Genomic DNA, 16,424 nt, shown 5'->3' with positions numbered 1-16,424 from the left:
CTATCATTGCAGCTAATTTAATGTGTTACACTGAGATGCTTCTGTCCAAATACTAACTTCAGGTGCACAATACCTGTGACACTGTTTTGAGGTATAATCCTCCTGGAAAGTTCTAACCCCAATGTGGAAAAAGAGAAAAATTAATATTTTGACCAGAAAAACAAGAACATTTTTTGTCTCGCAAAATACATTGCTGGGAAAGGCCACAACCTGTGTGGGATTTCTGGTTACTAAAACATTTTCAGTTCCTCTATCAACTCTTGGATTTCCTTAGGAGTGGCAGAAATGTCACAGTTCATTAAATCCATGTGATGACTTTAACAATGAAATATATTTATAATTACAACATTAATGCCTAAGCTTCAGCCAGGGTCCTATTTTACAAGACACTGCTTAGACTTGACAACCTAAATAAAACAAATCCCTCAACTGCAAATAGATATTTCAGTTTTCTACTGTGACACTTCCCACTAATTAGCCCCTCACTTACAGTACATTTCTATGCTGGTTACACGAAATAGGAGGTTCAAAAGACATTGCTACTGTTTCAGATTTCCTTAGCTAATTAGTTTTGCAGAAAATCTGCACAAACAAAACCAGATGTTACTTTCCACTCTCAGGCTACTCAGCTACCTTGGGAAACAGGTGCTTGAGTGATAAGGGTTAGAGAACTAGCAGGTGTAGAACATAACATCATGCTGATAGCTTGACATAACCCACACACACAATTAAGGAGAAGCTTTACCATGGAATTTACACACTTTTAAAATACTGCAAAGCTTCCACAATATGTTTGGCAAAAATTCCACTTTCAGATCAGTTTGTAATACAGCCAGGTAAGTTCAGTGGTTTGCCTGAGAAGACAAGCTGTGTCTGTCAGCACCATCCCTCCCTGAGTCCTGAGCAGTTACTGCTTGTTTACACAAAGTCAGCCAGCTCAGTAACTGAAATCTTTTGTAGTTCAACATGACTATGGAATGGTTGTCTTCCCAACCACCTGAAGTTACAGCCTTCTCCATGCCCCATTTTTACTTTAAGCCCATTAGTTCTCTGGATGCAGTGTATGAAATCCTTGCATTTTTTAAAAAAGTATATACAGTGGCAAAAGTGTCTGAAAATATTTACATAAGATCAACACAAAGATCAAATATTGATTTGGCTTTGAAAGGTCAGGCAGCACATGAAAACTGACATGCCACAGAAAACATAAGGCAAAAACTAATCTGGTATGAACTTTACTAAAAAGTGGGATTTATAAACTGATAGCAACACATCTTCTAGACTGCATTTCACATAGCTTCTAAATTATCTTACATGATACCACTTTTATATCAGTTTAACAAAGGAAGGCTTCAAGGTTATCTACAAAGATTAAAAATAATTTAAAGAAATATCCCATTTCACCTGCACAAACAGATGTCTGATTAGTCTGAAAGTCAAACTCACAGAGAAACTTTTTTTTTTTTTAATTGTTTATCCCACTATCAAATTCATCCTGATAGTGACCAGACCACAGGAAGTTCCCATTCTTACCATCAGGTAGCTCCAGCCTAGCACCTGTTTGAAGCGGGCTTCACATTTTCAACATGTTGTTGTTTTGTGACAAAAACAAAAACATTCAGCCCTTCAAACAAAAACCAATGTGAATACTGGCCTTGGGCAAATCCCAAACCAACAGTGCCTGCCTTCCTGGGAGGATCCATTGTTATACAACAGGTGTGCTAGCAAGCAGATGGGAAGAGGTTTGCAGTGCACACACAGTGGCTGTGCCCTGTACAGAACATACAGGTTCAACAGCCAGCCCAGGAACTGCATTTGCTGCTGTCCTGCACATGATGTTCCCTCTAACCTGTGCTTCCCTGGAAGCTTTAATTACTCCTGCTGCAGCTCTCCATGGCAGTCACACCTTCAAACCTACAAGAGATTCACTGCTGCAATGCATGGTCTGGGCTGCCCTGGGGAAGCTCCTGTGCAGAAGCTTCAGCAAACTGAGTGCAGAAATGCATCTGCAGAACTGAACTTCACACTCCATCTATTTGCTGCCATGATCAGCTTTGCACGTTGGCTAAAATACACACACAAAAGTTGTACTAAGCATCTCCCACATGTCAATGAGGCACAACTTAACCTTATCTGTCTTCCTACACAGAGGAACACTAGATTCTTCAGGAAAAGCATCAAGGCAACTTCTAAAAGACAGGACTACTAAAGTTACAAGTCAAGAATTTAAACAAAAGTACCAGAGGACATTTCTCATTACCTACACCATCTCTTGTGTTTGGTTTCTCATAACACTTTTTAGGATACAAGCATACTAGGAACAAATTTGTCCCCCCACTGTTAGGCATATGAAGTCCAAACTATTAGGTTTGGCAGTTCTTGATTTCAGAGTGGGTGGATCACTTTTCCTATAAATAAAATATAGAGGGTCTGTCAGGTGTCTGCATCTAACAAAGTGTGCCTTACTTCATACTTTCCTTCTCTCAGAACTGATATCTTCCTGCTTGGAACTGTTCAGGCCTCTACATTTCAACATCTTTTAGTAAATTATTCCATGGTTATAGTGCTTTTAAAGTGAGTGACAGAGGTTAAATAAGAGCATCTTCTGTCACACTACCTCTCCCTTTTTACTCTGGACTTAGTTATCCAACAGATGGACACTCTCCACACATCCTGTCAAAAGCAGAATTACAAGTAAAAGGCAAGATCTAGAGCAGAAAGGAAGCACACAGGCCTCGCCAGAGGGGATACAGTAGTCTCAAAACATCTCCAAACACACCTCACCTTAGAGAAGTCATCACCCCAGAAGCACTACCCCAGGAACACTACCTCAGACCATTCTAATCTGAAAGAAACACTTTGCATCAGGTTCTGTAATTTCTGCTAATTAGTTCTTAAAAGGCACCAGTCAGAGATGTACTTGAGGATGAGGATATGGTGCTTTCCTTGAGAGGGACTCAAGCATCAGTAATTTAATGATTTAACAGTGGGAATTGGGAGCCTACATCCAACTTGAAAACTCCACTCTTATAGACCAGACAATTGATAAAACAAATAAGCAGCAAAGAAGTCAGCAAGCTGATGTGAACACTTGGCACCACTTTCAGAGTTTCTCTATCAGCAGTTATTAAAACTTCCCCACATAGAATAAAGGCCAGGGAGGGAGGAAGCTACAAACCTCACATTTTTAATGAGGGCAAATATCGCTACACTGCTTTGCTGCAAACTATTGCTGCCAAAAATTACTTCCAACTGAGTTTACTGATCATCAGAACACCAAATGCAGGAGGAAATATCTGAAACTGCAGAGGGCAACATGTACTTGTTCTCAGTTGCCTTGCCTGTAACAAGGTTTTGATTTTTTTTTTTGTGGTCCCAACTCAACATCATTACACATGCAAAATAATATAGCAGCCTGCTTCCTAGAAGTGTCCAATGCACGCGTGAAATTAGCTCTTATGAAATCTCAAAGCTTATTTTGAGAAAATACTGTCCAAATACTGTTAGATTCAACAACAGACTGAGTTACAGACCAGTAGCTGTACTGCAGACTAAGCTCACGGATGTCACCTCCTTACTTGACTCAGGCTCACAGAATTCTATTGACTCGAGTCGATGCATTGATACAGGTTATGGAGGAGCACTAGAGAAATTAAAAGCATCTTTCACTTTAATTTCTAGTGAGTGACTTTGTATTATCAAGTTCTGCTTAGATACAGGTGGTGGAAACCTGCAAAGCCAGGACACATGGCATTATCTGTATCAGACAAAAGATGGATGTGCAGTTAGGCAGATTTAATAGCTCACTTCTACCAAACGGTCTGCTTCCCCTTTCCTGTCTGTGGCCTCTAGTCACACTAATCCCTCATCTTCACCTTCTTCTGTCCCAACCCTGACAGGTTCCAGCTGCTTTAACTTATTGAACAGTTTTTGCCGTTTCTAGTTTTCTGCTGTTTACTTTGAGTTAATGCAACTCAGAGAAGAGGTTGATCACTATTCCTAGAAGAAGGTAAGCAGTTGGAGAAAAACCTCATTTCAGTACAAGCACTGAATTTGGCTTATCATATTTTGCAGAACTGTATGCTAAGATATGCTTTTCACCAGGCTACAGCTAAGTAGCTAAGTTCAGAAAAGTTTTAATACAGGATCTGAAGGTGAGGAGAAAAGATCTAGTCTTTCCTTTCTTGTAGGCATCCTGTGACCACTGAGTCGCAGCTTAAAACAATCTCCTTAGTCCATTATTAAGGCTTCAAATGCATGGATTCCACAATCCATATCTATTACTCTATAAACAAGCCATGTGAAATCTCATCCTACCAAGTAAAATAATGCAGAGGTTTGGTTCAGGCTACACAAAAAAACAGAACTAATACAAGCCATAACCTGTCCAGCACACAACCGGAGAGATTTACAACAAGAGGGAGCACATTTGGCTGACACCAACAGCACGGTGTCAGGGTTAGTTCTGAGGCAGCAGCACTGGGATCTACTTCACAAAACGTTGGTAAATCTTCACTACTGGAACCAACTGGCTAAAGGCAAGAAGCATCAAAGCGACACAAAATCACAGATTTGTTAGGGTTGGAAGGGACCTCTGGAGATCCTCATGAAAAACAGTAAAAGTATTATAGACACCACTGAAAACGGAGCACAGAACACACCAGAAGCTGTTCTCCACGCAGCAACAGCTGCCTGTTGCTGTCGAAACTCACTCGCTTCTCCTTCCTCAGAAAATCTGTTACTTTTATCGCATTTCAGGGATTACTTCTGTCGAACTCGATGCCATCTCCCAGCACTACACCCGCTCCCGCCTCAGGGAGGCAGGTATGATCTCATCCTCTCACGACCATTGCCGTCCGCACCAACCCCGAGCGCCGGGCAAGCCCCGCTCGGTTCCCCGCACGCTCCGCGCTCCGGGCAGACCCCGACCTCTCGGGGGGGCCGCGGCCCCGCGCTGACCCCGCTTCTCCCCCACACCCCCGGGAGCTGCCATGGGACCGCGGGGCCGCGCTGAGAGAAGGACGGAAGAAGGGCAGGGCCGGGGGAACTCACGGCGCGGGGGAACCCGCAGAATGCACATCCTCGGGCGCATCGTAGAACTCCTCGGTGTCGCTGCCAGACGCCATGACAGGACCGGGCCGCCACCTCCGGGCACCGCAGGCCGGGCGGCGCCGCGCGGGTATCGCGAGATCGTCCCGGCCCCGCCCCCGCGGAACTGCGGGAGGGGCTCCCCGCGCGCGCTGCAGCGCCCCCTTGCGGCCGCGGTGAGGTGGGTGAGGGGGAGCGGCCGCCTCTCAGCCCTTACGGAACCATTGGATCGTTAAGTCACGGAATCGAATAGGTTGGAAAAGACCTCCGAGGTCATCGAATCCAACCGATGGCCCAACACCACCTTGTCAACCAGACCATGGCACCGAGTGCCACGTTCAGTCTTTCCTTAAACACCTCCAGGGACGGTGACTTCACCACCTCCCAGGGCAGCCCGTTCCAATCTCTAATCACCCTTTCTGTGAAGAAATTCTTCCAAACGTCCAACCTAAACCTCCCCGGTGCAACTTAAGACTTCATCCCCTTGTCCTGTTGCTGGTTCCCTGGGAGAAGAGCCTGACCCCCACCTGGATCTTTTCCAGCCAAAGGACTCTGTGATACAATTAGGTGATAGAGAATTAAGATAGTCTACTAGACAAAATAACAGGAACTTTCTAAACAATTTTTTTCCTCGTTAATTTCTGTAATGAATGTTTGAAACCGGCAGCAGGAATTAAATAATATAGTTCCTTATTTGTTTTTCCTTATATTTTCTGTCCATAATTTTTTATCTGATCTTCTGGTCAGTTTTGACCTCCTATCTAACTATGAGTGATCAACAGTAACTCCCAGGGGAAAGAGGCTTCCCCTTGAAACCTGCATTGTTTTTAATATTTACTCAGCAACATGTGCCTGTTCCTGAGCCAAAACACTTAATCAATACATGTGACAGTGGCAGGCTGAGCATAAATTTAGGCTTCCTTCCATATTCTCTGCACTGACCTCCTGTCCCCCTTGCTCTTTGGCTCCTTTAGCTCAGCTACAGTTCTTTTACTGACTTTTAACAAGCACAGCCTCCCAAAGCACTAGCACAAACTGGAGTTCTCTGTCTATTCTTTTTTTTTTTTTTAAATGTATTTAATGTATTTGAGACAGATACTGTTGTCAAATGGTCAACACAGAGGTGTTTGTGCACATGCAGGCATGTACATGCACACCTGTCCTTGCACATGCAGGTGGCATGAGACCACATCCTCTGGTTCCCTTAAAAATCATAATGCTTCTCAGCCAAACCAGAAGTGCTGGGATGACACACTGATGATGCGTTTTTGGAAGGAAACACACTGGAAATGCATGAGCAATTATTCTGACTCTTTTTAAAAATAAGGAAGAATGAGCCTAGCATACACATTAAGCTCTCAGTGTTGAAGAATTTGAATAAATAATTAGTACAGAAAATTGCTGACTTTATTCATTGCACACTGTTTCTGCTCTGACAGCCAAACATGACAACTGCATTAGAGTAAGTAGGATGGCCTCTAAATTATTAGTCAGTAATGATGTAACCTTAGCTGGGGAAGGCAGATGGCTCTGGAAACTGGAGAAAAATGCTATTGAAAAGCATCTTGAATTGTTCATCAGTTTGTCACTCATGGCAGCTGCATGACTTCATGTTTTATTAGGCAGAGGAAATCACATTATTACAGAATTAAGGGACATTTAAAAAAGCCAGTTTTGGTATTTAGTCAGGTCTTACGTGATGATTAAAATTCAGCTTTACTGCAGTGGTCTTGACCTTTCCACTCCAAACCCCCTTGTTTTTTGCATCACTGTGGCTTCTCAGAGGTTGATAGACCCCCTAGATCAGGAGGATTATAACCACAGCTCCACAGTAACACAGCCCAGCCTGATTTGTCCATGGAGACAAACATAACAGTGGGCTACTAAGTTGTTATCTAAGCATCAGGAAACCCACTAGCCAAGACAGAGCCAGAACAAGGACTTGTTCCTGGTGGGGTTATGCTGCCTGCTGCCTCTGCAGGGTGTTGCTGGGGCTGTGCAGTGTTTTCAGGCTGACTGACTGCTGTTATCTCCACTGCTCATAAAGATCAGCAAAGGACAATTGGGTGTAACAGGGACAAAGTTTCCCGAGATAGAAGATAAAGGTCATAATTAGTGTTTGCAAGTAACCTGGCTGCTTTCTCCCCAGAACTGACACAGCTCTTTCCCAGGCTGCAGGCAGAGATGAGCACCAGGATGGCAGTGAGGGCTCATCTCACCTTGCCATAGAAGTGGAATGTGTTGGCTTGGAGGGACTGCAATGGCCAGCTCTGTAAGGAGCTGTTAAATCCTCAGACTTACAGCTGATATTTTCCCTGGCCCAATTTTCTCAAAACCAAACCCACATGAGGAAGAAGATGAGATCATAGGTTAAAATCTTTATGAATGGCAGACTCCTTGACATAGCAGATTGTACATTTGCTAGGATTTGCTAACATAAAATCATACATAATTGAATTACCTGAATTGTTTTCTGACAACCATTAGTCTATGCATTTCACACCTGAGTGAGCACAAACTGATCCCAGTGTTTCCCCAGTACACCATGGCTGAGCCCTGTACCCAGCAGCTGAAGGTCCTTCATGCCCTCTCTGATCTTGACCAGGTAATGAGAGTTTTTATCTTCTCTAGCTTGGACATGGACTTCCCCCAGGGCCTCCTGTGAATCAGAGCTCATGCATCAGCTTGTCCCAAGCACTCTGTGGTGTCAGCAGGACCATCTTACCCAAATCACCGCTGATGTGTGGAAGTTTCCTGGTCTTTTGCCATGGCCAGGCTGACTTCAAGCATAAAGGTTTGTGTCTTTTTGAGTGACTTTGCTGCTGCTTTTGTGGTTCAGAGGCTCAGAAAGCTCAGGAGTCCCTCTTTTGCTAACTGCTGATACTGGCAGATAGGTCTTGGCTCCACTAAATCTTTATATACTCCCTGCAGACAGATACAGGGTAGATTTGCAGCCTCTGCAAAATATCACCCATCTCGTGATTCATCTGGTCACCTAGGGACATAAGGTTTTAAAGCAAAATTGGTTTTTATCATTGCATTAAAAAAAATAAGGGCAAAAAGTATTTTTAGGGATAACTTGGAGCTGATTCCATTCTGCAGCATAGACAGTGGGTGATCTCCTGTGTGCCCTCTAGGCACAGGGAGAAGCAAGGGGCACAAGTGCTGGAAGAACTGCATGTCCCAGGTCTACCACAGGATGAAGACAGCCAAAGTGAAACCCAAAACATCTGACTGAACCAAGAATTACACCAAAGTTTCCTGCATTGACGCAGTTGCCGGAGAAATTCCCTGAGCTAGCCCTCACTACCTGGTCCGTGCCAGGAGTGGCCACCCCGAGGTCTGGCTTTGACCCAAGTAGCGGTACAGAGCAGGGCTGCTTCTGCTCTCAACAACAGTTGGTGGTACAGTGTTTCTGGCTTACCCCAACATTGAGGTGGTTTCAGGGTCCTTGCTCCTCTGCACAGCTCCGAGCCGAGCCGAAGGAAGAGACGGAGTTCTCAGGTTTAGATTTTTCAAGGTTGCATACTTCGTTTATTGTTTCTTATCTTACAATTTTCTCGGAGTCCGACAAGATGTTCGCAGCTGCATGGATTCCTCACGTCTCCCCCCGAGCTGGGCTGTCCTTATCTTTTATACTAATTACTACGTATTTCTTGTTTACTATTTCTTACCAATGTCTATCACTATTACTAAAAAGGTCATCTTTACTTTGACCCAATCCTCACTAACTACTTTGTGCCACGTCAATGCAGCAATGGAGTGAGGGAAGGAGAAGGAGAAGAAGAAGGAGACAACGCCCCAGATTCTCCATCTTGTCCCCATTCACTTCAATGCTAGGAACCTAAAACTACTATTTCTCACATTCTTGTGGCCTGTAAACCTTCTCTCAGCATAGGAAGTTTTTCCCATGGACTGAAATCAAAGCCAGTGTCTCTCTGAGCTCTGGGCTGGGGTCCCAGACCCCCCTGCCCAGGTCCCTGACCCTCCAGGGCAACCAAAGGAATGCCCTGGACTCCAACATCTCCCCCTCCTGTTTGAACCAAAAACACCTCCTTGGCCACCTTGTCCATGGCTTGCCGTATAAATAGAAACAAACACGGCAAAATCATGAGAAGGATTACAAGCCCTACTAAAATATATATAACTATCTTCAAAAGTTCCTTCCACAATGGTGAAAGGTCAAACAAATTGAACAAACCATCCATCCATGACCCAGTTACCTCTCCAAGTTTGTTGACACTCTCCTTCAGTTGCCTGATGTTTTCATGAATGGATTTGGAATGGTCCGACAAATTCATGCAGCACATTCCCTCAAATTCCTCACACCCATGCCCGTGGGTCAGCAAAAGATAATCAATCGCTGCCCTGTTTTGGAGACTTGCTCGTCTTACACTGTCAATGTCTAACAACATGTCACTCAGTGCAAGAGAGATGGCTCGAGCATGTTTGCTCAACCAACAACCCACGTGATCCAATTGTGTCAAGGCTGCTCCTGACGCTGCCTGTGGTGAAAAAATTGCAACTGCAATTCTCTGAGCCTTGCTCCATGTGTGAACATCATCATCACAATTTGGATCATACATTTGAACCGATCTTTTCCCTCTCTGTTTTAGTTTTCTCATCAATGTCATGTCGGGTGTTAGCAATGAAAGCATTCCAATGCTGCAAGGACCACCTGTGGCATTTGCAGGAATTGCGGGCCAAATTTTGTCCCCACAAATGAAAAAATTTCCCCTCGGCAACTGAGCTGGAACATGATTGGATGGTTTCTTCAGCATCTTAGTGTAATTACACCAAGATGATGAATTTCTGTAAAAATTGAGGTTTGGGGTGACGTCTACAGTTCTAATTTTTGTCACTCCAGAAAGGCCAAATTTCACACAGAATTGCATTTGGACCGATCCAAGAATTTCCAGTTCCTGAGGTTCAAAAGGAGCCGCAGGAAGGAATTTCGTCCAAACATCCCATTGGTCCACTGGATCTACAATGGACTTTGAAATCTCTGGAGGGATGTTTTCTGGAATTGGCCATTTGCTCACTGGCAACCCCACTAAACAAGTTGAAAAAGGTTTCCCTGGTCTTGAGTGAGTCAGGCAGATGGTGTCCAAACCTGATGCATTGGCTAGAGTTTCCCAAACATTCTCTTTTGGTTGAGCCACGGGCAAAACTGCCGCATTGCTCAAGGCAACCAAGGAGAGAATGAGGCACGAGGATAGTTCTTTCATTTTCAATGCCCTCTTTTCCCTGGGAATCCCTAGAAATGCAACGCCACCCAAGCCCCCAAGAAAACAAGTCCCACAGTCTCTTTCGCACGCAGAACGAAAGGATGTCTGCTGTCTTGACACCGGCTCACGTCTGCGTGCCCACTTCTCTTCCTCCGGTCTTGGGGTCTGTCTCTGCTTGCGTCTGGACTCGGTACGGTTTCACGTGCCTCGCCGCCAGCCTAACTGCTGTGAAGACACAAGCATATCCCTTGCCCCAAGTTATTAATTTGAATGGCCCTTCAATTTGTCCTGTTTCTGGGTTTCTGACCAAAACCAAAGGATTTTCCTTCAGTTTTGCTCTCGTGCTGTTTGAAAAATGCCTGATGATTGGTGGAGTTGGCTCTGCAAAAGAGCAATTTAGAAAATTCAACACATACAAGGCTTTATTTAAGCGCATGTATGGTGTTGCGTCTGCTTCTCCTCTTTTTTGTCTGTCCAAAAGGGATTTTAATGTTTGATGTGTCTTTTCAATGATTGCTTGACCTGTTGGAGAGTGTGGGATACCAAAGGTATGATGGACACCCCACCTCTTCAGGAATTTGTCAAGCACTTTCCCTATATATGTTGGTCCATTGTCTGTTTTGATTTCTTGTGGCACGCCCAAAGATGCAAATGCCTGCAAGAAATGTCGACAAGCGTCTTGCGCTGTTTCACCTGTGTGCAGTGATGCGAAGACTGCACCTGAAAATGTGTCAACTGAAACATGAACATTTTTGAGTTTCCCAAAGGATGGATATTTTGTGACATCAGTTTGCCATAACTGCAAACTGTGCAATCCTCTTGGATTGACTGCTCCCATGGAAGCAGGAGGCTGTACAAGCTGACAATCAGGGCAAGCACTAATGATTTCTTTTGCCTGACTTTTGGAAACGTGAAAAGTGTCCATTAGTGCTTGAGCATTCTGATGAAAGAATGCATGACTCAATTTTGCCTGTTCAAAAATGTTCGGTAAAGTTCTTGAAATTGGCATGGTCAATTTGTCTGCATGCGCATTGCCTTCTGCTAAAAAACCTGGAAGAGAAGAATGTGCTCTGATGTGTGAGACAAAATATTTATGTTTTCTGTTTTGCAACAATGTCCTCACGCACAATAGATATGAATATAAATTTTCATTGTCAACTTCTCTCAAAAGTGAACCCTCAAGTCTTTTGACCACATTAGCTACATAAGCTGAATCTGTGATCAAATTAAAAGGTTGCTGGAACAGCTCAAAAGCTCTGACCACTGCTGCTAATTCTACTATTTGTGGTGACCCTTGTACTATTCTTATATCTGATTTCCACTCCCCTGTGATGTCATCCTGCCATGTACTTACTGATTTGTGAGTTTTTCCAGAGCCATCGGTAAATACTGTTATTGCATCCAATGGCACCTCACTTATTTTTGGCTTTTCTCTGAAACTTATTTTTGCTTTCAACAGCCTGTGGCTTGGGAAATGAATAGTACAAACACCTGAGTAATCTAACAATGCAATCTGCAAGTCCTCTGATTTCTGCAATGCCCAATCAAAATAATCTTTTTTCAAAGGCAGGTAAATTGTTGTAAAGTCTTTGCCTGCCATTGTTTGCAGCCTGGTCCTAGCTTTGATGATGATCTAAGCTATCATTTCCAGACTTGAGAGGATCGTCCTTGGAGACCTGTAAGATAAAAAAATCCACTCCAAAATCAACAATGGGTCTTTTTGTGATGAATCCCACTGAAAAATCAACCCATATAACTGTATTTTTTCCCCCAACACTGCAAGAAAGAAAGGTAAAGATGTTACAAAACGATGTGCCTGTCTCTGCTGGAGGGCTCCAGCAATTTTCTCAAGGGCTTCCCAAGCCTCAGGAGTGAGGCTCCTGTGGGATTTGATGTTACTGTCCCCTTTCAAAAGATTGAACAACGGCGCAAGTTCATCATTTGTGATCCCCAAGATGGATCTCATCCAGTTGATCTCTCCCAAAAGTTGTTGCAAATCCTGTAAGTTGTTAACTTCTGTTCTAATTTCAATTTTCTGTCGTTTCACTGTTTGTTCAGTGATTTTCCATCCTAGGTATTTCCAAGGTGCAATTTCCTGAATTTTTGAAGTGGAAATTTCCAAACCTGCATTTTGCACCTCTGTGATCACATAGTCACGAGCCCTCTGCAATTCCTGTTGAGTCGGGGCAGCAATGAGCAGATCATCCATGTAATGAATGATTTTTGCTCCTGGATGTTTCTCTCGAGCTGGACACAGTGCCCGTGCAACAAACCATTGGCAGATGGTCGGAGAGTTCTTGAGACCTTGAGGAAGAACAACCCAATGGTATCTCTGCAGAGGCTCCTCCCTGTTGACGCTTGGGATGGAAAAGGCAAATCGAGGAGCATCATCTGGATGAAGTGGGATGCTGAAAAAACAATCTTTGAGATCAATGATCACCAGTGGCCAATCTCTCGGAATCATTGAGAGAGATGGAAGCCCCAGCTGAAGTGGTCCCATTTCCTCAATGACCTCATTGATTTTTCTGAGATCATGAAGCAATCTCCATGAGCCAGGGGCTTTCTTGCGAACGACAAAAACTGGGGAATTCCAGGGACTGCTTGTTGGTACAATGTGTCCCTTTTCCAATTGTTCCCTGACCAAGTTTTTGAGAGCACTCAATTTTTTCCTCTCAAGGGGCCACTGATCCACCCAGACAGGATTGTCTGTTTTCCAGGTCAGTTTCAAAGTGGTGAGTGCCACAGTGACCCCCACTAAAAATCCACTTCCAACCTCACGCCCCATTGCACTAAAATGTCCCTTCCCCACACTGTGATGGGTCTTTGCACAACAAATGGGCGAATGATTGCAGTCTTACCTCCTGGCCCCGAGACAACAATCGCATCTTCACTCTGCAGACACAAGGTGTTCCCCCCTATGCCTGAAAGAGGACTCAAGGGAGCAATTAAATTCCAACTCTTGGGCCAAAAAAGATACGAAATTATCGTGACGTCCGCCCCCGTGTCAAGCATCCCTTTGACTGCGATTGTTTTGTCACCCTGGGTCAATTCACAGACGAGAATTGGTCTGTCTCGGCCTATGTGTTTCACCCAGGAGGCATGAACCTCCATGTGCTCACCTGAAGGAAGATCTTGTTCCCGGAGCACTGGCAAGACTTGTTCTGCAGCATGGGGTGGCAATGCAATTGCCCTGGCAATCGAGGTGTTCGGGGGAATGATCAATGGTGGCTGATGAGGCTTCGCTAAAACCGTCAACTCATCATTGCGATCTGCTGAAATGACAGAAGGGTAAATAACAAATCCCAAAACACTGCTTCTGTCCTTACCTATAATTAGAAAGTCCTGCCTCTTCCACGAGGATCCAGTGACACCAGTGGGTATCACTGCATAATTGTCATCCAAAAAACATATCACTTTGGAAGTTGCCAAATCGCATTGCGCCCCGGGTGGTAATAACTCTGGATCGCTGGGGATCCTACAAATTGTCCTGCTGAGGGCGTCAGAATGTTGTTCCCCGATGATTGTCCCCCTTGCGGAGCTTGCTCTTGAGTCATCGCCATCACTTGTGTCATCGCGCGCTGACGATTCGCGCTCCTTCTGGAGTTTCCCGACTGAGTTCCTCCACTCACATTGTTTTTTGCAGGGCGATGCTTCTTCCTCCCGCATGCCAGACAATGATCTGATGAGTCTGCATTGTTTGTAATTTGTGGGCAGTCCTTCTTGAAATGCCCTGGTTTGCCACACTTGTAACACTGTCTTTGTTGAAAATTTGCAAATGCTTCTTTGACAGCTTTTTCCACATGATCTCCTAAAATTGTTGCAACGTGCTGTGGTGTCCCCACCTTGCTGCATGCCTCTAGAATTTCTGCCATGGTGGGTTGGCCTGGCATTGCACTGATGACTCGCTTGCATTCTGGATTGGCATTTGCAAATGCAAGACACCGGATCATATGTGACTTCACTCCCTCATCAATGACTTGCCTGTCCACTGCTTGTGTGAGACGATCGATGAATGAAGCGAAGGGTTCTGAAGGACCTTGCTTTACATCTGTAAAAAGACTTTCTGTGACTCCTGCTGGTGGAATCTGCACCATTGCCTTTCTGGCTGCATCCTTGATGTCTGTCAACACGTCTCGAGGAAGAAAGCTGGCTTGACGAGCTGCACTGTCAAGTGGTGGATCACCGGCCAATAGTGCCACTGTGAAGCCTGCATTTGCCCCACCTTGGTATTTGATTCTGTAATCATTTAAAATTTTTCTCCATTTTGCTTCCCAGAGAATGAATTGTGAGTCGCTTAGGATCATGGTTGCAAGAGATCGGAGGTCAAATGGTGTTAAATCATAAATATTAAATGTCCCTTTCAAAAGTTGTTTGAAGTATGGAGACCCCAATCCATTATCACGAACGGCTTTCATCAGATCCCTGACGACTTCACGATCCAATCTCTCCCATTTTGGGTTTGCATCATGTGCATCATATGTCACTGGCATAGCTATGCCTTTTGGATCCATTGAAAGTGTATCCCCTTTCAATGCAAATTTCTTTATGTCTGTCCAGTCTGTTGGACAAAATTCTGGCTTGGCAGAAGCCTGTGTGGTGCCTGCCTCTGAAATTGTTTCCTTTGTTTTTGCTTTCGCTGCTGCTTCTTCTTTCTCAGGACCCACTTGTTTTGGAGGCTTCACTTCCTCAGGTTTTGTTTCTTTTTCTGTTTCTTTTTCTGTCTCTTTTTCTTTCTCTTTCACTTTCTCTTTCTCTTTCACTCGCTGAACAGGAATCTGAGCTTGCTGAGCATCCTCAAATTTTTCTGAAACTTCCTTCCCTGGAAGAAAAATCTGAGAGAAAGAAGACGTGGGATCATGGCGAAATGCTGTTTCAGTGAACCTTCAAAAAAATTTGTTCATAAAGTCCTCAGATAACAAAAATGACGAAGCTTGTCGTGTAAACTCAAGTGCCTTTACTCTCCTGGCAGGAATCCCTTCTGATGCTGTGATTCTGATTATATCTTCATCTGTGATTGACATCTCGTGGTCCTCATCAATAACATCATCATCCCTCACCATTGGCAAAGGTTCTCTCGGCTTCTGTTTGAATTGCTGTTCTGAAGAAGTTGATTTTTTGTATGAAATTGGAAAAAAACGATGCAATGTGGGCGTATCCTCCCATACCGATCCTTCGGTGGATGCAACTGATGATCTCCGTGCTCGCTGCCTCTCTGCCCCACCTCTCTGTGATGACGGCACGCTGGCAGCTGTCCTCTGTGGGCTCGGAGTTCTCAAGTATCTTTTAAGTTCTGGAAAAGCCTGTAAAATCTGAGAAATTTTTGGATGCGCGCCTGTCCGTAACACCTCGGCAGCTGTCCCTGAATCACCGCACGCAGGCGGCTCAAGGTCATAGCTGCTCGTGGGCGGAGTCGGGCTCCGCAGCCCCTGCTGCCTGGGGGTGGTGCCTTCGAGACTCTCCCCGCCTCGGCCATGCCCCGTCACCGCCCATTCCACCCCTGCCAGTCCTGGCCCTGCGGAATCCGACAGGATGCCCCGTCCTGTCTGGCGCTCAAGGTCCGCCCTGTCATCTTCGTCATCAGAATCAGCCTGCCCCCGAATAGAAACGCGCCCTGGGCTTCTACCTGCCCCTGCTGCGCATGCGCCTGGACTGGCCACTGAGCCTTCTGGGGTTTGTAGCTCTCGGCTCGACACTTCCGCCCTCGGCGTGTCCCTCCCGGCGCTCCGCGACGCGATATTTTGAGCTGTTTCGCTTCCCGTAGCTTGCGTCATCAGCGCGCGCCGAGCTGCCTACTCTGTTCTCATCCCCCCAGCTCCAGAATCTCTGCCCGCGGACTCCCCTTCGTCGCGACCCGCGTCTGTATCTCCCGACGCACCCTGCGATCGCATCCCGTCGCGTCCCGCCGCATTTCGACGCGATAGGTTAGATTCGGTCCCTTGCGCAGCCTCCGTCCCCCGCGCAGCCTCGCCCCCCCGCTGCTCCAACGGCGCCTGACCCGCCTCTTCCCCCCCCTTCTTTCTCTTCACCCGCACCCGGTTTTTCCACGGGAAGGGAAAGGAGCAACGGCGAATGAGGAGAGCATGGGCGCGGTGACCCCGGAGGAGTAAA

At 45.4% G+C, this 16,424-nt stretch overlaps 2 protein-coding genes across 3 annotated transcripts in view; both read right to left on the bottom strand.

Moving 5' to 3' along the window:
* LOC120764949 (WD repeat-containing protein 44-like) overlaps positions 1-5,178 on the bottom strand; it is a 31,956-nt gene extending 26,778 nt beyond the window's left edge. The window contains exon 1 of one of the 2 annotated variants that reach the window (XM_040089127.2): positions 5,053-5,178. In XM_040089127.2, the coding sequence (XP_039945061.1) occupies positions 5,053-5,126 (74 nt within the window). In that variant the 5' untranslated portion in view covers positions 5,127-5,178. The remainder of the gene's footprint in view (positions 1-5,052) is intronic. The other variant, XM_040089128.2, reaches the window with a different exon arrangement.
* A 5,332-nt stretch (positions 5,179-10,510) lies between these two features.
* LOC120764953 (endogenous retrovirus group K member 6 Gag polyprotein-like) lies at positions 10,511-15,938 on the bottom strand. The gene is made up of 2 exons (XM_040089135.2): positions 13,436-15,938; positions 10,511-10,538 (listed from the first exon to the last, which is right to left on the bottom strand). Exon 1 carries the CDS (start codon positions 14,825-14,827, stop codon positions 13,727-13,729), a length of 1,101 nt encoding a protein of 366 aa, XP_039945069.1. The 5' UTR covers positions 14,828-15,938; the 3' UTR covers positions 10,511-10,538; positions 13,436-13,726.
* Positions 15,939-16,424: the final 486 nt, after the last annotated feature.

This window comes from Hirundo rustica, chromosome W, assembly GCF_015227805.2.
Source record: "Hirundo rustica isolate bHirRus1 chromosome W, bHirRus1.pri.v3, whole genome shotgun sequence".
In the NCBI taxonomy this organism is placed as follows: Eukaryota; Metazoa; Chordata; class Aves; order Passeriformes; family Hirundinidae; genus Hirundo; species Hirundo rustica.
This window is presented reverse-complemented; position numbering and strand designations above follow the sequence as displayed.